This window comes from Erpetoichthys calabaricus, chromosome 13 (assembly GCF_900747795.2).
Source record: "Erpetoichthys calabaricus chromosome 13, fErpCal1.3, whole genome shotgun sequence".
Lineage (NCBI taxonomy): Eukaryota > Metazoa > Chordata > Cladistia > Polypteriformes > Polypteridae > Erpetoichthys > Erpetoichthys calabaricus.
The window spans coordinates 114,799,368-114,823,262 of record NC_041406.2 but is presented as its reverse complement, the minus strand read 5'-3'; the positions used below and the strand labels follow the sequence as shown (position 1 = coordinate 114,823,262).

General features: G+C 39.0%; 1 protein-coding gene across 1 annotated transcript in view; it reads left to right on the top strand.

Moving 5' to 3' along the window:
• The window catches only part of tsnare1 (T-SNARE Domain Containing 1), a 919,576-nt gene that overhangs the window by 553,279 nt on the left and 342,402 nt on the right, over window positions 1–23,895 (top strand). The window contains exon 8 of the mRNA XM_028817483.2: window positions 2,350–2,508. Within this exon, the coding sequence (XP_028673316.2) occupies window positions 2,350–2,508 (159 nt within the window). The remainder of the gene's footprint in view (window positions 1–2,349; window positions 2,509–23,895) is intronic.

The window sequence follows — 23,895 nt, the reverse complement described above, 5'->3', positions numbered from 1 at the left end:
TTGAATAATAATACTAGAATTTTGTACTATTTTGCTTTAAATGTGTTGCAATTATATTTGAAAATGTCCTTTTTAGTTGTAGTGTATTCTTATTTGTGCTATCACTCTCCTTTTAATTTTGCTCATTATGAAAGGCACTAAAGTACAGATTGATTGATTAATTATTCAATTATATTTGCAACTGTTTCATTTCATTTTTTAATCTGTGGTCTTTGTAAAATTTGTATTTGCAAGGTTGTGATACAAAATTGAATGACTAAGTACGCTGCTTCTTAAAATGTTTAATTTCAGTAAGACTTTATTTGATGAATTTAACTTGGGCGAGAATACCAATAAAACTTTATTTAGTTATCAGTACATGGCTAAATAAATAAAATAAAAGTCCAGTGGGATCACTGGGTACTTCAACAAGTTCTTTAACACACAGAAAGAATGAGCACCAGAGAGACAGTCACCACTACATGACTACTGCTCAGTCTACAGTACATCAAAGACAGGATTACATAGAGTCAGTATAATAGAAACAAAAATTAAATTTAGCATAAACCACCCTAATTTGGAATGTTCATGAGAAATGCCATGATTTACTTCATGATGCAAAAGTACTGTACATAAGAAACAAGAATAGTTGCATCAAATATTGTTTATATAGTTTTAATTTCTCCTTGGGGACAAATAAAATATATCTAATCTAATCTGATCCAATGTCATTTGAAATATTAAAATTTGTGCTTTAATTTAAATGTATAAAGTCTAAATATTATCGGTTGTAATAGAAATCTATCCCTCTGAGAGGGGTCCAAGGAAGTCTAGATCCCTAGTAAAGATCAAATAAATAACATCATATTTGTAATCACTCACCTGAGAACAGTCTGAAATGATACTCCACATGCTTATACTGTACATGAAATTTGTCATTTTTTAACCTTCTGGGAGTGGCTCTTAGAGGGCTAGGACCACCGTATTATCATAGTGGTGATTGGCAACCTTGAAATAGCATAAAACATCACTCCACATGCCCATATTATCAATCGTTTTGTGAAAGGGAGCAAATTTGATCCTTGGTATTCTGTTAGGGGGTGAACCCATGTGGTCAGGTGATGTGTCATGCACAACCTCAAGTTCTTCTGATCATTTTTATGGAAGACACCTATTGGTTAACTCTTTATCATAAGGGTGTAATTTTCTGCACATAATATGGTCTAGAAATGGCCTAAAAATGTGGTCTTTTCTGGTCTAAAGTCTAAAAGAGGCTGAACTCCTAAATGCTTGACATCTGGCATAACTAGACGTCAAGACATGTCGAACAGTATAACGTGTGGTGTTTTTCTCATACAGTCTACACACCCACACACCAAACACACACTAGGGCTGATTTTGCACTGCCAGTTAGCCTAACCTGCATGTCTTTGGACAGTGGGAGGAACATGCAAACCTCACAAAAGGAGGACCAAGGATGCAAACCCTGGTCTCCTTACTGCAATGCAAAAGTACTATCACTGCACTATCCAGACAAGGCAGGGGAACAAAAAGAAGCAGAAATAAGGCAAACAAGGATTTCCTAAAAATGGCAACCCAAACAAAACATAGCCAGTCTTGCTACATATAGGAACTGAAATGTTCCAGCATTTGACATTCAGTGCACTTGTCAATGAAGAAGACCAACGGTTCATTACTGTGACTGCAGGTGGATGACACCTGTATTGAATGCTGAGGTTTATCCTTGTTTCTAAGCTATTTGTGTTAACCCTAATCTCAACCATCTCCAACTCGTGTGTCTTTAGTGCTTAGGAACCTCTCAGCCAATGTGTTGCCTAATTGCATAAATCCAGCAAAAGGCAAATATAATGTAATTATCTCTTACATGTCATTTATAGGCCGTTTGATAGGATCACAACAGCAAGCTGTTTCAGAAAAGAAACAAGTACTGCTTAATGACAGCATGGTTAATATACCAGAATCAAAAATGTGTCTGGCTCCGTTAATAAATTAACGGAAACCGAAGAAGCAGCGTTACTATCACCTTTCTTTGGCTGCTTTATGACAAAACACTTTCAGAAAATAATACTGTCAAATACATACTCCTTTATGTTGCTGGATGTTTCTCTTAAGATTGATTGATGTGACCAGTAAATATACAAATGTCAATCCAGTAAAGACAGGGATAGCTCATGTGGCCATGTGGTCAGGCTGTACTGTGAATGCAACTGTCCAGCAGTGCTTTGCTTAGCTCCAATAGCAGGATGGGTTAAGGTCTATCTGGTTTGTGAGTGTAGGTGTAGTGTAGGTGCTGCTGTGACTTCTGGCAGTTGCTTTAAACCTGCTGAAATTAACTTCTTTCCCTTACAGAGCCCCAGGACCCCCCTGACAGACCCTTCTGAAGATGACAGGATCTTCACTGACGGTGAACTGCAAGGCAGACAAGAAGATCAAGCCTTTCTTTCAGAGATCACAGAAGAAGACATGGAAGTGTTGAGACAACGGGAGGAGGCGCTCATTCAGATTGAGGTGAGAGTTTTAAAGCTAGTACATGATCAGAAAATTTAAGTTTGAGCTTGTGAAAATAATTGAATTCCAGAGGATACTATCACCTGCTTTGGCAAGAAGAGTTTAAAAATGCAAAAAAAAACCAATGCCTCTTTTTTCAATCAAATGCATAATGGACATAATTATAGGCAGTAGCAAAAATACAAAAAAAAAGAAACGTCCAACAGGGAGAGATCTCCCCATTAGCTGGAAAACTCGTTTGTTCATGGAACCATCTCCAAAATGCATCTTTCTCACCCGTCTCTTTGCTCCTTTTCTATCACTCCACATCTTTATCGTGTTAAGTTTTTTGTGCCAATATACCACTCAACTACAGACTCACTGAGTTGAGGTATTAAGCTGCCAGTTAAAGTTCACCCTGAAATCTTTTAGTCTCAGACCACCATACTCGATCTAGAACATTTTGGGTGGCTTTAAGTTGTTATGCACTCAAAAGTTATGTCTTCTATATATTGTGCCCAGCACACTTAAATACTTATAGAGTGTGTACTTTTCTGCATATAAAGCAGAATAAGCCTTAAATGGGATAAAGATAACATGTGACCCGTCCCCATCTCCTCTTTTCTAGGTCTTTTGCACCCAGTTCTATCTCCATATGGATCCCTGCCATCTTACACTGGCTTTCAGAATTATCTATGTACAGTAATTCCTCACTTATCGCGGGAGATAGGTTCCAAGGCCGACCGCGATAACTGAATTTCCGTGAAGTAGGGACACTATATTTATTTAATTATTTAACGTGTATTTGGACTTTTTAAACCCTCCCTGTATTGTTTACAACCCACCCTTTACTCTATTAATAACAGGGACAACTGCTAAGCAATATGAAATCGGTAGATAAGTTTTCACTTACTGTATAGCGAAGTACACGTAGCAGCTTGTAGGCGGTCATGACGTCGTCGACCTTGTTGCAAAGATTCCTAAAGCAGATTCCATCCAGACTACTGCCTTATCACGTCCACTTGCAACTCGTTTTGCACCCTGGTTAAAGGACACTGCGGCCGTAGATCTTATATGCTTTTCCTCCTTTTTAAATAAAAAGAATCGATGTCCTGCAGCGGTGTAGCTGTTCCCTTCCTTCAACATATCCAAAACTTTTACCTTTTCTGCAATCATTTGCATCTTCTGTTGGTGCTTGGACACAGCCCCTGAATCATTAGCACGTTAATGATGAATGAGTGAGATGAGACTTCCTGGTTAATGCAACACTCCGTCGCTGAGCCAATCAGCAGCACACAGGAACTTAACTGCGTGCTCTGATTGGGTAGCTTCTCAGCCATCTTCCAATAGCATCTCTTGTATGAAATCAACTGGGCAAACCAACTGAGGAAGCAAGTAAAAAGACCCATTGTCTGCAGAAACCCGCGAAGCAGCGAAAAATCCGCGTTATGAATTTAGATATGCTTACATATAAAATCCGCGAAGTCGTGAATCCGCGAAAAGTGAACCGCGAAGTAGCGAGGGATTACTGTAAATCAAAATGTCAGTGTTATGATCTTGTTTCATTTATAATTTTTATTTTCCTTTCCAGGTTTCAATTATTATGGCTTTTGGGTGTTGCCACTTTCAATTTTAATGTTTATTTCTTGAACTGAAGTAATTTTCTAGTGGTTTTAACTTATTTTTTTCAACGTTTTCTGCCATGGTTGCTAAGTGTTGATATGTAATTAGATTTAGATAACAACTCTGAAACGTAAGTTGATGTCACATTACATATGTTTTAGTTACAGGGAATGTCAGACTTGACGATTGAAATTGCTGACCTTGTCAGTGGACTACATTGATTTAAATGACTGAAAATCACTGAGCCTGTCATGTTACGGGAGTGCCCATTGAATTTCAGTGCAGTCATAATTACCCCTGTTTCTGACAGATAGTAGAGTGTTGTCTGATGGAGCCAGAGCTGTATGAAAGGTTAAGAGGTACAGGAAGTTCCGCCCTTTTTTCTTTTTCCCATTCTGTTGTGGTACATAAAATATGAGACATCAGACAGACAAGCTTTTCTTCTGTTTATGAGGTTCAAAGCACCTGTGCTCCTCCTTCCACATCACTGCCTTATATACATTGTATTTCCAAATGAGCATTCATTGGTTGCCAGCTCTCACGCACACAGAGCCCGCCTCTATGACTAAAGGAGGGGAGTTGTGGATTTGTTGGAGTGAGTTGATGGGCACCTCACATTATGTAACTTAGTTCACTGGAGTGCGTGCCTCTGACTTATTAATAGTATGTAAATGAAGGCTACAACTGAAAATTGCTGTAAAAGTTGTTTAATGTGACATGTCCTTTATATGTGCTTTTTGCTTCTCGAGTACTTTCTGGATTTACATATTTAGGTGTGAACTTCACCTGCAATTTAGGGTTATGTTTCGTGATTTGGCTAAAGATTGGTTAGTCTTCTCAGTAAATAACTCAGTTTGGTTTTTGACACACGATCATTCCATCTGCTCTGCAGAACATTCAGATCTTTTTCTTGTCTCTGCTCAAACATTTTCTTAATGGGATGGCCCCCTTTTAGTTGCATTTTCTCACTCAGACAGCAAGAAAGGGGTTCAGACTTGGGGATTTTGTATTATAGAACAGCCTTTTTTGTCAGCTACGCTAAAGAAGAATTCCTTAAGGACTGCTCTAAAATCTAAAGGCCCTGAGTTTGAGTCCTGTCAAGGAGAATGAACAGCTGAGAGGGAGATGTCATCCTGAGTGAATTCCTGAGTGGATACAAATGGTGCCATGACCTGGATTCGCTCAGAAGATGGGGTGGATATAACAGGAGAAGTGAGAAGAACAAGGCTGAGAGGGGTGGAGCCTGTTGTTGTGCAAGATGCATGCTCACAGACAGAAAGCTGATTGGCTGTTGAGTTGAAGGAGAACTCCTTTGGTACATCAGGAGGGAAGGCTGCTGTGTAGTCTGAAGGGACTGAGTTTGAGTCCTTCTGCTGCCATCACAGGAAGAATGAACAGCTATTGAGGGTAGGTCAGTACCCTGATGTATTCTTAAGCAGAAATAATCCAAACTAAATTAAAACTCATTCATTAATGTATATTCAAACCCTCTTAATACAATTTAGAGTCATAGGGGCCAAAGCCTACCTCAGTTACACTGGGTGCAAACCCAGTGTGGCAGTTGATCACCAGGCCATAAAGTGAACAAGTCTTTATTATAGTATAAATTCTGTTCTGCTAGGTAGTTGTTCACAATGTTTTCACCATTATATTAATATAATGCAAACTAATGTGTGTTTTATGTATAAATTTACAAGATTCATCTACAATGTATCTCCATATTTTCTATATTTGTATAATTCATGTTATTGCTTCATGTTCCATTCTTATGGGCTGACATTATTTATGTTTTTTTCTAGTGGGTAATACATACAGTATGCTCCTCTCGTTTATTTGCTCACTTTCTCTGTTGGCATCTAAATGATAATTCCTCAGAGAGGCACACATCTCTCCCCGGAGACTGCACCAGGACTACATTTTTGTTATCTATAAAATGCTTTCAGATCCATTTCTATAGTTTACGGCTGTTAAGGGAATTTTTCCAGGCTCACGGGCAATTGATTCTGTACCTCCCCAGCCTCCATCTACTCTTTAAAAAAAAAAAAGAAAGAAAAAGAAAGTAGACATTGAACAAGTCAGAGTGTGTGTATTGGGAAGGGGGCTATAAAAGCAGAAGAGATTGCTTTTGGATTGAGCTCTGGAATCAATATCTCTTAGGGGCTGGGTAGGTGATGGACGGCTGCATTAAACAGAACTTGGCAGAAAAATTCGACCAACTGAGCAAACAATAATAAAAATGGCAACAGCTAAAAGGGCCAAATTTTGGATGTCTTTGTGAGAAATAATTTAGTTGAAGCAGAGTGGAAATGCAGCAAAGTAATAAGCTCATGAAATCTTTCACTTCTTTCTGTTTAATATACTGAAGGGCTGAAGCCAGAGGCAAAAGTGATTTATGATCAGTTTATCACTGCGGTCTGGGAGACTTATTGTTTTACATAAAAATTATGATTTTTTATTACACTTAACATGTAGAATGGGAGATAGAAATTTTAAGCCTGAACCTAAAAGAAGTATCAAGGGTATTTATTTTGTTAGTGGCCAAAGATTTGCTACTGTTCACTATAATATGTGAAATGCAAGTTTCTAGCAATTTCTCATTTGTAGGATGCATTCCTTGTAATAGAACCAAATTATGAGGAATTTCAGAAATCACAAAATCAATTATCATTGAATTTTCAATGCTACAGAACAATATGTCTTTGGAAATGTATTCTCACCTCATCTACATGTGTCATTACCCTTCATATACCACATGGAAGAGGTCCGCTGTAGAATTCATCTGGGACAGGGCATGTTTTGAAGATAATATGATAATATATAAGAACATAAGGTCTGAATGGCCTTCAGCATTGACGACATAAGAGAATATTGCCAGAGTGGAGCAAATTGTAATTGAGAATCGAAGAGTAAAAGTGTGTGAGATGGCTGTGGGGGTTAGTTATGGGCCAGTTGAAGATGAGCACAGTGGGTGCAAATAATGCTACCACCTGAAATGAACCATCACCACATCCAATGTTCTAATGAGAATCTCAAGCTAATGAATTCAGACCGGTGAAAAGTGTAAAAAGTGTTTCATGACTGGGGATTAAATTTGAATACATCACTATGACCAAGAGTCCAAACAACAATCAAAACAATGCCAAGTGTGGTTGATTCTGAAACACCAAAGAAATTCAAAGCCCTGGCCAGTGCTGGCAAGATAATGTGCACAATTACTGTAATTTGTGATTTTGAGGCGAAATTGATTACATGCTTCAAGGCCCACATTGCCAGTCAGTATTAGGCAGATATTTTTTTTTTTTTGATGTTTAAAAATCTGGCAGAAAGGGTGATAAAAACTGCTGACCGTCTCCCTTTTTTTCCCATCCAAGTGCTGTCTTCTACACTGTATGGGTGGCTCTGCAAAACTATGAATTCAAAAACAAGCCACATCCCCCATTTGTTTTGGATCTGGCCTTTTGTGACTACAACCAATCTGAAGAGCTACCTCACTATGCCAACGATGGACTCATCAAAAGCTGAGAGGCTTTGAAAAGCTTTTTGAACATTATAACAATTGTTTTAGTTTTTTCATGGGGATTGTGTTTAGTTTTACTAGTATTTCTCATAATAGAGCACAGTGAAATCATATCATAACTGTAGGAAAAGTGATTACAAAAAAACAACATTCGCTACAATTCACAGGCCCTGAAATTTTCTAGAATCTGTGAGATGTGGCTGAGATGCTGACAACACCAGACCATAACAGCAAAGTAGTTAGTGGTGCTTCCCTTTAAACAGTTATTATAAAATCTAATAAACTACATAAAATTTAAGATCATAAAAATTGGTAGGCTGATTACACAAGACCAAGACAAAAGCAGAGATCCAAACATGAAATACATGCAAAAGACAAATAGCATAAGCACTCCAAATTAATTAAACAACACTTTCAATGAGTGAATTAATATATACAGGAGGAAAAACCCAAAAACAGGGAGTCCCTACTATTTATAATCTAACATGGACCATGACAGAGCAACATACAGTTAGATCCATAAATATTTGGACAGAGACAACTTTTTTCTAATTTTGGTTCTGTACATTACCACAATGAATTTTAAATGAAACAACTCAGATGCAGTTGAAGTGCAGACTTTCAGCTTTAATTCAGTGGGGTGAACAAAACGATTGCATAAAAATGTGAGGCAACTAAAGCATTTTTTTAACACAATCCCTTTATTTCAAGGGCTCAAAAGTAATTGGACAATTGACTCAAAGGCTATTTCATGGGCAGGTGTGGGCAAGTCCGTCGTTATGTCATTATCAATTAAGCAGATAAAAGGTCTGGAGTTGATTTGATGTGTGGTGCTTGCATGTGGAAGATTTTGCTGTGAACAGACAACATGCGGTCAAAGGAGATCTCCATGCAGGTGAAAGAAGCCATCCTTAAGCTGCGAAAACAGAAAAAACCCATCCGAGAACATCCTGAGAAAGAAAGTAAGCACTGGTGAACTCAGCAACGCAAAAAGACCTGGGGCCTCATGTACAACGCCGTGCGTAGAACTCACACTATAACATGGCGTAAGCACAAAAGCGGGAATGTGCGTACGCACAGAAAAATCCAGATGCAGGAATCTGTGCGTACGCAAACTTCCACATTCTTCAGCTGAAATCCCATAATCCCAATCAGCGTGAAAAGTAATGCACGTGCATGCGCCTTCTGTCCCGCCCCAACTCCTCCCAGAATTACACCTCTTTGAATATGCAAATCAATATAAATAACCCTTAAACTCGGCCTTCTGTGAAAAGACAATGGGAAAAGCACGGGGGAAAATATAAGAATTTCAGTGAATACCAAGTGGAGGCAAGGAAAAATGTTCTATTTGTTGGTTTACAGTGGTATAATCAACAAAAGGAAGTTGATCGAGTGACGTAGAGTGTCGGAAAAACTCGAAAGCTCATAGTTCACAAAGTCGCACAGTGCTGAAATAAAAAAGTTGTCACATATCAAAGTCGGCGTGAAAAGGTGACTCGTAGCCCACCGTCTGAGTGTCATGTGAAAGCTTATTAGGGTACAGAGAAAAAAATAGGCACACAGTGGGAAAAAAGCACGAAATGTCAACTTTAATCTCGAAATTTCCACTTTAATCACGTAGTTTATTTTGTCATTAAAGTAGAACATCATAAACTTCATCTTAAAATAGATTATTTTACTAGTTTCTCAAATCCCATCATAACTAAAGTAGCATGTTAAATGCTTTGCTCTGTGTTTGATCTTCTATGTGCTCTTTGTGTGTGAATCACTACGTGCTTCCGTTCTTTCTCTTTCTCCGACAGGACACAGAATCCATTACATTCGTGATATTACAGCTCTCTGAATAATTAAAATACTGAGATGTATACGTGATATCTTTTTCATGATGATCGGAATGAAAGCATGTTATTAAACATGGGAACACAGTGGCGCAGTGATTGTTCATATCTCACGCAAGAGGCTTGCTGCGCGACCTTCGATGAAATAATTTATTACAGAAGTACTGTCTCTTTCAAACGTACTAACCTCCAATTCCTGTCCTTACTTTTCTTTCTCCAAATACCAAATCGCCACACAATCAGCTCTGTAATAGACGTTAAACCATCTGTAAGCTTAGAACGCCGATTTTTCAAAACGTTTAAGGAACATTGAAATATCTTCATAGTACATGTTTAATTATTCTATCCGTCTATCCTTCCAGTGTCGCGTCAGCACCAGCAAGAATACAGCGCAAGGAAAGCAGGAGCAATCCATGAACTAGCTAGCGCTGCGGCACCGTGTCCTCACATGTTTAATTATCAACAATACAGATTATTTAAATGAAGTTAAAGTTTTATCTGTATACTATAATCAACATATTTTGCTGCATTTCATGTTAAAAATGATATCGTCATCATACGCGCTTTATAAAGTGGCACAGGTTGTGCAATTATATAACTGTAGTGCTAGTTTACTGTGGGGTAATTGTACTTATAAGTACAAACAGTTCTACAGGGAGCACTTGATTGAGTGCATTTATAGTTCTTGGGATGAAACTGTTTCTGAACCGCGAGTTCCGTACAGGAAAGGCTTTGAACCGTTTTGCTGTGGCTGAGGCAGCATGCTTGATACTGTATACCGATAATTCTCTTTTCGATCAGCTGCTGCTGTGATTCCCCACTCAGATACAGTGATATAAATACTCCGAGTGGTGCAGTGAGAGTAATATGGATAAAGATGATCCGCTGTGGCAACCCCTAACGGGAGCAGCTGAAAGAAGAAGAAGAAGGTGCAGTGAGAGTAACAACGCTAAAGCAGTTATGGTATTTGGAATACTATGGCTATTCCCTGAACCATTACAGTATATTGTTACGGGTTAATTACAATCAGATGCATTACACTAATAAACAATATGCAGTTAATTTCAGTGTATTTATAAAGCCGCGTCAGGAATGTGAGTCTAAGAAAGGAAGGGTAACTACACAGGAAGAGTAGCACTGCTTTGACACTGGATGCCGCCAGTCTGCAAAACCGAGCAGAGAAATTGTGTACGGCAGGGTATGAGGTACCGTGGAAATGTGCGTGGCTTTACGCCAAGTTTAGGTTTTATACATTGTGATCTGAGCGTGGAAACGTTCGTACGCAAGATTTCTGTGCGTACGCACCATTTATACATGAGGCCCCTGGACGTCCACTGAAGACAACAGTTGTGGATGATTGCAGAAGCACAACAGCCAACCAAGTGAACAACACTCTCCGGGGGGTAGGCGTATCAATATCCAAGTCTACCATAAAGAGAAAACATGAAAGCAAATACAGAGGGTGCACTGCAAGGTGCAGGCCACCTATAAGCCTCAAGAATAGAAAGGCTAGATTGGACTTTGCTAAAGAACATCTAAAAAAGCCAGCACGGTTCTGGAAAAACATTCTTTGGACAGATGAAACCAACATCAGCCTCTACCAGAATGATGGCAAGAAAAAAGTATGGAGGAGGCGTGGAACAGCTCATTATCCAAAGCATACCACATCATCTGTAAAACACGGTGGAGGCAGTGTGATGGCTTGGGCGTGCATGGCTGCCAGTGGCACTGGAACACTAGTGTTTATTGATGATGTGACACAGGACAGAAGCAGCCGAATGAATTCTGAGGTGTTCAGAGACATACTGTCTGCTCAAATCCAGCTAAATGCAGTCAAATTGATTGGGCGGCGTTTCATGATACAGATAGACAATGACACAAAACATACAGCCAAAGCAACTCAGGAGTTTATTAAAGCAAAGAAGTGGTAAATTCTTGAATGGCCAAGTCAGTCACCTGATCTTAACCCAATTGAGCATGCATTTCATTTGTTGAAGATTAAACTTCACACAGAAAGGCCCACAAACAAACAGCAACTGAAAGCCGCTGCAGTAAAGGCCTGGCAGAGCATTAAAAAGGAGGAAATCCAGCATCTGTTGATGTCCATGAGTTTAAGACTTCAGGCTGTCATTGCCAGCAAAGGGTTTTCAACCAAGTATTAGAAATGAACATTTTATTTCCAGTTATTTAATTTGTCCAATTACTTTTGAGCTCCTGAAATGAAGGGATTGTGTTAAAAAAATGCTTTAGTTGCCTCACATTTTTATGCAATCGTTTTGTTCACCCCACTGAATTAAAGCTGAAAGTCTGCACTTCAACTGCATCTGAGTTGTTTCATTTAAAATTCATTGTGGTAATGTACAGAACCAAAATTAGAAAAAAGTTGTCTCTGTCCAAATATTTATGGACCTAACTGTATACCATAAAGACACAGCAAGCCTCTTTCTCCCATTACTCATCAAGGGAAATGTTGTTAATTTGGGAATAGTGTTGTTAATTTTTCCCCTAATATAACCTCTTACCTAAAATTCAAAGGTAATCATTTGCAATGCATCATTAAATTAACGAATTTAAAAAACAAATTAGCAGCAATTAATTAATGATACTTATTAAAGTGTTTTTCTTACCTTGAGAAGATGAAGAATTCTGAAACAAATTAGCAGCAATTAATTAATGATACTTAATAAAGTGTTTTTCTTACCTTGAGAAGATGAAGAATTCTGTCTGTTGTGGCTGGATGGTTTAAGACGGACTGTTTGGATTGTATTCAACTGAAGCAGAAAAATGAGAGATGATTGGGGTTATCCATATTTCAATTTTTTTTCTTAATTAAAAACTAGGGGGCTTTGCCCCCTGCTCGCTTTGCTTGCCAACCCCCGTGTTTGGTTTTCCGGACACACTTTTAAGATTTTTTTTGTTCTTTGAATTGTTGCTATTTCATTAGTTTCATTTATATTTCAGAACTTCTGTAAAAACAATATTTGGAATCTTTCAAGTCCAAATATGCTGAATCTTTTAAATGAGGTCAGTGAGACATGTGTTTAATTACTTTGTCAGGTTAGAGATAATGAAAACTTGAATTCAAAAGACCCCAAAAAAACATAGGCACAAAACACATGCAGAGCAAGATACAAAATATGAAAGCAGAAAAAAACGACAGTGTCAAAAAAAAAAAGTAAACATCGCATTAGCGCCAAAAAAGACAAATTATTACTCGGAGAAATAACTTAAAGGCAAATAGAGATCGAATATATGGACACAGGTGATATGTCAGAAGTATGTAAATATTGTAAGGCTTTGAAGTTTAAGTCAGAGAATTTCAAAAATGAGTTTTACCTCACATGCATTTATTGTTTACTTTGCAAAAAAAAATATTAACTGATGATGATGATCATTTTGTCTGTGCTGAAATTCCAAACGGAGAAACCTATCCTGAATTATCTTTAACCTGGTCTGCATATGTTTGGCTCTTTTGTTTTGTAACCTCTTTATGATGTTTTACTTTGTTTTCTACTCTGTCTTTTATTTCTGACTTCGCTTTGTCCTGCTTTTTTTTCAATGACACCTGGTCCGTGGTGATTATTTTCCCTTTTTCGAGTATTAATTTCTTTTGTTTGCGCTACTGCGATCTTTACTTTCTTTTTTTTATACTTTCTAATTTTCCTAGTTTCATATTCTTTAACTTTCTCCACATTTGAATCACGCATACTTTTTTTTTTGTAGTCTTTCGAATTGCACTTCTTTCATAATCTGCTCTGCATGTGTATAGCGCCAACATTTGTGAATGTCTTTATGAAGTTCTACTTTGCCTTTTACTCTGTCTTTTAATTCTGAGCCCGATTGGACATGCTTTGTTTTAGTTCCACTTGTTACAGGCTGATAATTACTTGCCTTATTTTCTGAATTTGCACCTAGATTATTTTTTCTTTTTTCTTTCCAACGCTTTTGAGTCTCTTTTCTCCGCGCTGCTTTCTTCTTCGCTTATTCATCGTCATTTCATTTATAACGTATTGTCTTTATAAACTTTATATGCACTGAGACCCCGGATCTGTATGTGCTCAAATCCTTCAGAAGACTGAATGTTTTGCTGCCCCGTTGTCTTATTTGATATTGATTGTAAGTAGGGCGTGTCTTGCAAGAATCTCATGTTCTACGTCATCGTGTTTACGGTCCCCGCGAGACGCACCGTGGCAAGTCTCTTTGGTCTCGCGTGTCTTTTAAATGAATCTTCCGAGAAGATCACGTATCGTAGCCTTGTCTTTTGCTTTCAAGGCAAGGATTTTTTTTTATAATAGAGAGACTACAAACACTTCTCAGGGAGCATCACCAATAGCTAAATGGAGTGGTGCTGGACCAACATTGGAAATTCTGCATAGTGCCTCATACACATGCAGCACTGTATGGGGGTTACTGTCCAAATTGTCTTTGTTAACTTTGGATTTTTTACTATATAGTACTTTGGAATAATGTTTGCATCTTTATTTTTCAGTCATAAATAAACAGAATTGTTTTCAAATGTTTACATTTACTATATATAGATAGCTTTATATAGTGTGTTCAGAAAGTATTGAGACTCCTTCACTTTTTACACATTTGGTTTTGTTGCAGCCTTGTGTTAAAATCATTTAGATTCAATTTTTCCTTCATCAAACAACACATAATACCCCAAGATAACAAAGTGAAAACAGGATTTCAGGTATTGTTACAAATTTATCGGAAATAATAAACACATTGACACAGGTATTCAGACCCTTTACTCAGTACATTGTTGAAGTACCTTGGACAGTGAATACAGCCTGCAGTCTTTTTGGGTATGACGTGACAAGCATCACACACCAGGATTTGGGGATTTCTTCCCATTTTTCTTTTGGTTCTTCTCAAGGTCTGACAGATTGGTGGATACTGTCAGTAGGCAGATATTTTCAGGTCTCTCCAGAGATGTTCGATTTAGTTTAAGTCTGGGCTTTGGCTTGGGATCCTTTATGACAGGGGTCTCCAATCACAGTCCTGAAGGGCCGCAGTGGCTGCAGGTTTTTGCTCCAACCCAGTTGCTTAATTAGAAAGCAATTCTGCCAATAATTTAATTTCATGGCTTGTTAGTGCTTTAACTCTGCTATGTCAGGTCATTCTCATATCCTAGACTTTCTTCCCCTATCTAAGGATATCATCCAAATGATTTGAAGGCTAAAATGGACGAGCAATTCTCAATCATTCACTTTTTTCTCTTTACTTTCCTTCCAAGTATTTAATTAAACCAAATAATGCAAGATAAATACACACTGGCGTAAATGGTAACAAGCCAAATGGAGAAATGCTGGTCTCTTTTGTCATTCGCATGTTATTGCTAATTAGGATCCATTAAAAACTGAATGAATACAGCTGTTTAAGATGAAAATAAGCAATAAGCATTCAAAATCTTAATGAGCGAGACAACTAAAGTGAAGCAGAAGTGTTACTTGAGCAATTGGTGCTTCTTATTAAGCGATTGGCTTGGAGCAAAAACCTGCAGCCACTGCGGCCCTCCAGGACTGTGATTGGAGACCCCTGCTCTATGACATTCACCAGAGTTGACCCTTAGCCATTCCTGTGTTGTCTTTGCTTAGTGCTGAGTGTCATTGTCCTTTTAGAAGGTGAGCCTTCGGCCCAGTTTGAGGTCCACAGCACTCAGGAGCAGGTTTTCATTAAAGATATCTCTCTACTTTGCCCCATTCAGCTTTCTCTCAACTCTGATTAGTTTCACAGTCCCTGCTGCTGAGAAACAACCCCACAGCATGATGCTGTCACCACCATGCTTCACTGTTGAAATGGTATTGCATTGGTGATAAGCTGTGCCTGGTTTCCTCCAGATGTGGTGCTTGTTTGTGTGGCCAAACAGTTCAATCTTGATTTCACTGTGCCAGAGAATCTTCTTCCTCATAGTCCTTTAGTTACCTATTTTCAAACTCTAAGTGGCTTTAATGTGTTGCCTGGCCACTCTGTAATAAAGCCCAGATAGGTGGAGTGTTGCAGTGACGGTTGTCCTTCTGGAAGTTTCTCTGATCTTCACACAGGTTCTTTGGAGCTCGCCCTGAGTGACCATTGAATTCTTGATCACCTCTCTTACAATGGCCCTCCACCCCCATTGCTTTGTTTCACAAGGTGGCCAGCTCTAGGAAGTTGTTCCAATCTTCTTCCATTTAAGGATCTTAATGGCAACAGTGCTCCTGGGAGCCTTCAAACCTGAAGAAATGTGTTTAGCCTTCTCCAAGTCTATACATGTCTCTAAGCTCTGCAAGCAATTCCTTTGACCTCATGGTGTGATTTCTGCTCTGATACCCATTGTTAATTGTGAGACCTTATTTAGACAGGTGGGTGCCTTTCCTTATAATGTGCAATCAGCTGACTGAACCACAGGTGGACTCCAAACAAGGTGTAAAAACATCTCAACAATATTCAGTACAATGGGATGCACTTAAGCCAACTTAAGTATCAGTTTGTCACAAAAGGTCGACCACAAAAGGATTATTCATTACGTACTGATTAGTGGATCCAGTGCTGAAGTAGTTGCAGTGTTCAGTGTTATTTGATCAGGTGTCTGCTCTGTTTGTTTTTATTTGTAATTTTTAGGATACCATGAAAGGTAATCTAAAAAGAAAAAGGACAAAATAATAGGAAAACAATGAGAGTTAAGAATTAAAAATTATAGCAGAAAATGTCTTATAAATATAAATATCATACTGCTGTGCTTTTCTGAATGCAGAATAACAGAAGGGGAAATTAAATGAGGTCAATTATTACCACTGATTGTGAATCTGGTTGGAACAAAAACCTGCAGCAACATGAGGTCCCCAGGTATGAGTTTCAGAATCATTGGCCTAACTAGTTTTAACCATAAAAGTAAAAAAAAGAGTTTGTTTAGAACAAGTTTGGTTTATATTTCACATCTGCAGTCTCAGAGAGAGATGGGACATTAAATCTGCCATTTAAAATTGTGTGCCATGCCAGTTGACTATCAGATAAGGCATCCTAACTACAGTAGTCACAGAATGGCAGCATTCATAAATAAAACCAAATAGCATCAGAAATAGCACAAAATAATTTAAACCATTTTAGGTACGTTTTAATGTCGATATCATGGCATATTTGAATTATTCATGCTCAAAAACCTATTTTATGTCTAAACAAAGCTAAACATGATGAAAAAAACCAGAAAAATAAATTAATCTAAATCATAATATCACCATAGCCCAGTACTATACCATACTATTTTATATCATTCTGTGTATTCTCTTCCAGGGCATCTCAAAGCCCCACTCCTGTTCTATAATGTGCCTGTTCCTCATACACAACACATACTATAAGCAAGTGATGACCAAAAGCTGCCCATCTTTCAGTGGCTGATTGTGACCACAATCCTTAATACTTCACAAGTCACTTGCTTTGTGTCAAGCTGAAAGTTTCTTAAGCTAAAAGTCTCTTGTCACGGATACCTCCACGACATTATGTAAGAGTTTAAAGAGTCGGCTTTCTTTCTAGTGGGTTGCACCAGATGTTTGTTCCTTTTTTTTTTGCCATCCTCCAGATAAACAGAACGGGCCGCTCCTGCGTGGCTCAGCTTGATAATTGAAGAGGCCTTTTCCTCCCACACCTGATGCCACTTATCTGCACTAATTGTACCCCGCCCCCATGCCTGACACTGTAATTAAAGGTAATGAAACGATGACTAATTAGCCAGCGGTCAGCCCCCTGCTTTCTGTGTGTCCCGTGACACATCAGACAGTTTGAAACTGTTGGCCCTTACAATCCCCTTCATTCACCACAGACTATATACTACTGAGCCATGTCAACGCACTCTGCTGACTTCTATACGTACCCCTGAATAAATGACACCAGGAGGCCTGCATAATGGTTCTTCATTTCATCTGCTCCGGTTTTAATAGAAACACAAATACTCCTCAAATTTCTTGCTTACTTGTAAGAACTTATGGTGATAGCTGTATCGAATATGAATTATTATATATTTGAATGAAACCTTTGCCCACGGTAGCCTATGTAATTATTTACAAATATCATTTTTACAATTGAAGCTCAGGCAGACTAAATGTCAGAGACAGGAATTGAGCCAGCATCCTTTACATTTTAAAGTCCTGAGGCACATCCGTTCTGCTATAGTGACGGCCACACACAGACAGGTTAGGTTACAGGCAGATATATCAGGCTGGTGAAGCCCAGAAGAACCAGTCAGTGTGGGCTGTGCATGGAGAGGCCATCACAACTGTAGTCACACAGACAGACAATGGAGCCGATAGACTGCCCTTGTGATAGAAGATGGACCAGGATACATTAAGGGCCAATATGAGCACAAAGGAGTCTGAAAAAAACAACAAAAAAAAAAAGCGTAATTTTAGGGTAAAACAAACATAGAGCTGAAATGTACTGATGCCCTGTCTAATGTTGATCTCTGCCTTGTGCCAAATCTTTCCAAGTTAGACATTATACATTATAATTGGATAAAGTGGATTCAGGCAATGGGCAAATACTGAAGAATGAAACCATTGGACACAACTTTCAATGTTTAAATGTTACAAGTGCCCTACTCCCAGGAATAAAAAATATACAGTAGCACTTTAAAGTTCTTGGAGTAGACCATGATGCCCCTATGTCTGCCATATGGATGAAAACATACAGAGCTACTTGGAAGGCTGGCATTGTTCTCAAATGTAGCTGTGGCACGGAATTGTCCAGGTGACTATACAGTGTACCCTTGGAATTTTCATGTTGTATTGTCATACAACATTAAATCACAGTGTTCTTTTTAATGTCAAAGTGAAAACAGATCTCTGCAAAGTGGTCTAAATTAATTACAAATTAAAAAATCTCACATAAGTATTCACCCCCTTCAAGTCAGCCATTGCAGCCTTGTGTCTGTGTAGACATGTCTCTATCAGCTTTACACATCTGAACACTGTTGGTTTTCCTCCTTCTCCTCCTCAGGCTCTGTCAGGTTGCATAGAGATTGTGAATGAACAGTCTTGTGCACATCCAATCACAAACCGAACTCTGGCTCAGCCACTCCAGGGCATTTACGTTTTTGTTCTTAAGCCATTCCAGTGTAGCTTTGTCTTAACACTTAAGGTCATTGTCTTGATGGAAAAAAAACTTCTCCCAAAGGGCAGGTGTCTTGCAGACTGCATCAGGTTTTCCTTCAGGATTTTTCTGCATGTGGCTGCCCTCAAAAGCCTTTCAGGTCCTGCAGCAGTGAAACATTCCCATAGCATGAAGCTGGCACCAGCATGCTCCACGGTGCACATGGTGTGTTTTTCATAATTTGCAATGTTCAAAATGGCATTTAGTCTGATTGCCCAAAAGCTCAATTTTTGTCTCATCATACCATAGAACCCTTTTTAACCTGACTTTAGATTCTCCCATGTGCCTTTTGATAAACTTTAGCTAAGCTCTTTGCCCCTCTTTCATAAAGCTGTAACTGGTGAAGCCCATGGTCAGTCTCTGATAATCTCTGTCACTGTGGCTTGTACCTCCTTCACATTTCTCATTGGTCTCTTGGTGGCCTCCCTCACTAATCCTCTTCTTGTTGATCACTTTGTTTTTGTAGACCACCTGCTCTAGACAGATTTACAGGTGTGTCATACTCTTTCCAACTCTCCATGACTGATTTAACTGAGCTCCAAGGGATATTCAGTGACTTGGAGATTTACTTGTCTCTATCTCCTGACTTGTACCTCAATCACTTTTTCTTGTAGGGCTCTTTAGTCATCATTTTGTAGGTCAAGCACCATAAATTGGACCCTCAAGATAAGGTGTATTTATACTACAATCAGTGGAAACCCATTGACTTCAGACTAGTGATCTCCATATTACTAATTATGAGACTTCTAAAACTAATTGGTGGCACCAGTGATGATTTAGGTATGTCACATTAAAGGGAGTGAATACTTACACGATCGGTTATTTTGTGTTTTATAGCTATGATTAATTTAGAACACTTTGCAGAGATTTTTTTTTCACTTTGGCATTAAAGAGTCTTTTTCCTACTCATCAGTGCCTAAAAAAGCCAAATCAAATCCATTGTGATTCGGTGTTGTACAACAATACAATGTGAACATTCCAATGTGCCACTGTGTAGACACCCAGACAGGCACAACTCTGTTACAGCTGCAGGCGAGAACAATGACAGCTGTATAATAAAGAGATGGATGTCACCTACCAAATACGCCTGTCCTCACACATTGTCATTAATTTTGTATCACTGGGCACGTATCAGTTTGGCCTAGACCAATACACGAGCATCAGCAAAGCATTTTCTTTGTGCCCACTTTGTCTTTCTCTATCAAGAAGTGTTACTTCATTCAGAAGCCACCAACACAGAAACAAGAAATTCTGTATCTATCAGGCACCTCTTAAAAATGTCTTCTGCTCTTAATATAAATGAGGCTTTTCAGCCCGAGGCACCAAGCAGCAGACATGGAGTTTCTCTGACCTCCTGCTGAAATAACACACTCTGTCTCGGCCACAAGAAGCTTTGCTGCCATTACCTCTGGGCACACATTTTCACAATCTGTCACACTTGTCCTTTGTCCTTTCTGTTCCTCTTATCTAAATTTAGTCATGACTCTCAGTGAGACCTCGTGATCACTTGGTAGTGGAGAAGAACTGGAGAGCACTGACTGTCTGGGAATCTTCTGGAATATTACCACACAATACAAGAAGTTATCCGTCTGTCTCACTTCGTCACCAGCAGAGCTGGCCCTCCTGTAGTTGAGCAGCTGGCTCAGAATGCCTAAGAATATCACATTAGCATTTCATGAATGTCATATTTTAGTCTTATAAGTAAAACATTGACTTCCACCCACATACTTAACCCTCATACACCGAGTTAAACAGAGAGGGTAGAGAAAGTGTATGGGTGGAAAGACTGACATAGTGCACTTATTTGGATTTATATGATCTCATGACATTTTATGTGGGCAGGGAGGTTTCAATGAGCTAGACCACAGATCAAACTCTGAAAATGCCATTTGGCAACCAGACTGCTAAATATGACACACATGAGGAAGATCAGGCATGTACAGGATGCTGCCAAGGCAGAGCACACTGAGCCCTGAGTTCATGCCCCGGTCAGGGACTGGGGATAGAATATTCTCCCATGGTCTGTGTGGGGTTTCTTCCTATATCCTAGAGATATACTGTAGGTATTAAATTACGTGGACTCTCTAAATTGGCCAGACGTGAGTTTTAATTAATGTGTTCTGTATTGTGCTGTTGCCTCATCCAGTGTTGACTCTTGACTTGTGCTTGGTGATAACAACTTTTACCTCTGGTCCTCCCTTAACCCTGAACAGGATTACATCACAATGTAGAGGCCCTTACTGTCCCTGCACTTTAAAACCATCATTAGCTTTTAAATGCCCGCGTCTTTAATGTGACTTATCAGTTGTTTTCCTTAAAGAGGCAAAACAATCCCAGCCTTCCCAGTCTTGAAGTGTGCGGCCACCTAATCAGCTACAGGGCATTGCGTATAATCCCGTGTCCTTGGGGAGATTGCGTATTTCCACCTCACTCTCCATCTCTCTTTCTCTTTTACAAATTGGGTATTTTCAAAATTTTCTTTGGTTTGATTTGATGAAGTAAGTTTGATTTTTCTTTCTTTTTGGGATTTTGGTGCATGGGGAATTTGCGTATTTAGTTATTTTGTTGAAACAAGGTTGTTTTAAGGGTTTAAAATATTTCATGTCATGAAGTGTTAATTTGCATAGGTGCCATCATTTTGTGGTTTGGTTGACATGTTGTATGAAGTATAAGAAGACACAGAGTAATGATTAAAGGTTGGGGAAACCGTCCTCGTATAGTGTGTACAGCTCAGGCCTAGCAGTAGTGCTGAGGTACCGGTCGTATGCATACAAAGTACACTTAAGACCCCAAAACAGTTTGCAGAGGGAGCTTTTATTGGGTGGAACTGGAAGAAGTACAGTCATGAAGGAAATGAGGGTGATGGAGGAGCGGGGTGATGAAGGTGACGTCAGCATGGGAAGCTGGATGGGAGGACATCAACGAGGGACCGGACGTGAAGTCATCGCAGGGGACTGTAGACAGATGCGGAAGTGCATTGTTGGTAAGTGGTCTGTTTACGTTTTGTCAGGTTTCATTTGTTTGTTTTTCCTGCTGAGAAAGAGAGAAAGGCGTTAGCGTGCGGTCTAGTAGTCCCCTTCTGCAGTTTTCTACGCTCTGTCGAGCCCATTGGCTGCCCCCTATTCGTTCGTGTGTGACACCTCTTGTAAAGGGGCATGCTCTTAATGGTCATGACCTGTGACATCACTAGAGACAGTATAAAGGTCAGGCTTCTCGATGTCCATGATTCTGGATGACAAGCAAAAACTTTTACTGAGTTTAGAAGAGTGAGTTAGTAATTCACAGTTTAAGAAATTAGATTTCTACAATTTTTAGGATTATATTTTTGGTTTGTTTACAGTTTTTTTCTTTCTTTTGATTTTGTTCAGTCCAACTCCTAGTTCTTATATCAATTTCTTTCCTGCCATTTACTACCTTAGTATAACTTTTTCTTTACAATTTGACAAACACTTATGGTGATAGCCTTGTCTGTTTACGTGTCCACATGGAACATCTGAGCTCCCAGTGGACAGATTTTTTTAAAACTTGGTACACTTAAACTTCAAATGAATTTTTCAAACAGTTCAGTTTTCATTGAGATATCTTGAATATAGCGGCTGCACACATTTTTCAAAATTTTTAATCTCCTATTGAAAGGCATTGGTGAATTTGTAAACTCATCTATCTTAAAACAGAGAAATGTTCAGTGCAACTTCAACTACAAATTAGTTTACTATTTGAATTCTACTTTGAGAGTGGTTACTTCAATTTACATATTTTTAATATTTTTTGCTTTTACTTGTTCAACAGACACTCCTGCCAGCAATACAGAAAGACATCTGCAGCTGAGGGTACCGAAGCAAGGATACCTCACTGCAGGATACACATTGGGGAGGCATCATATTGCATGCAGGATGGCCAAGTATTGCCATATAAGAAAGGGACAGTGTTAAATCAGTATGTATTTATTTATTCACTAATGCTTATATTCTTTATTCAATACAAATATTCAAATCCGAATGGTAATCCAAAAATCTAAAGTCAGTACAAAAGCAATAAATCCAAAGATCTAGAAAATTCACACTTACAACAGATCACTCTTCGAATGTTAATGAACCACTGAAGGAACCATTCTCCAGCCCCGCAATATAAAGGCTGAAGGTGGTCCTTCAAAGGTGACATCGGGGAGACCCTGCGTCTTGGGGTTCCACCAACAAAGTACAAGAAACGTTGGAGAATGATACAAAATACATAAAAACTAAATAGTAAATAAAGAGAACGATATTAACAAAAATACATAATGACAATAAACATGAAAAGATAATCATCAAGACACTATATAAAAGCGGTCGGGATTGTCCTTCCGTCCCGTGAGTGCAAATCATAGCGGTATTCCGCTTATCACAGACTTACTACTTGCGGCTTGCAGTACGAAGCGACGCGATGTGAGCAGAGTTCTGGTGCTCCCATTGTTCCCTTGCTTTTGTGCGCGTTCTTAGAGATTAGGTAGGCTATTTTTAGATTTGTATACAAAGAAATTTTGTCCTGCCTTACTTCTTCTAACTTGGTCACTTTATTAGCAGTCATTCATTGACTTTTGCGACATGTCGAAAGGCAAAGCCCTCACTGACTCAGTCATCACTAATTCTCCAACTTTCCGTGTTAGGAAGAAGGCTGAAATTTGGCAGGCTCTCTCCTTACAGCTTACTTACAAAAGTTAAGCAGGTTTCATTTCGAAATTCTACGAGTAACGGTCATAACTGAATCCTACTTACGTACATACTGTATATATGTCCATAGCCTGCAGCTCGGTCGCCGTGTGAGGCAGAGTTGCGTCCTGTGTCCCCCGGCCTCCCACGTAGTTGGCTGCCTGCCTATATTGCGTCCCCCATCCCCACGCCTCCCACGTAGTTGGCTGCCTGCCTATTTTACATGTTTGGAGAACCACCAATGCCTCTTAAACATCTTAGATTCACAGGTGACGATTTGAGTAGTGGACACTTTGATGTTTATGAATGTTTCAGCTCTCAAAAGCTGGATGCGAAGTTATCGATGAAACAGGTTGTATGCTTACAACGCTTGACAGATGCCGAATGTCACTTCAACACAACAAGTCCTGCAAATACTAACGTAATTGAAACAAACCATGAAACTCAAACCAATTATGACAGCAGCAATCCAAGCTGTGAGAAAACAGTAAAAAGGAGGCGTGTCAGACATCGTGGTACATTTTCTGATGCAGCTAGGTGGAAACAACTTTGTGACGCTGCCACCAAATGCTCACAGAAAAATCCACAAGTTAATAGACACGCTGTCACTAAATAC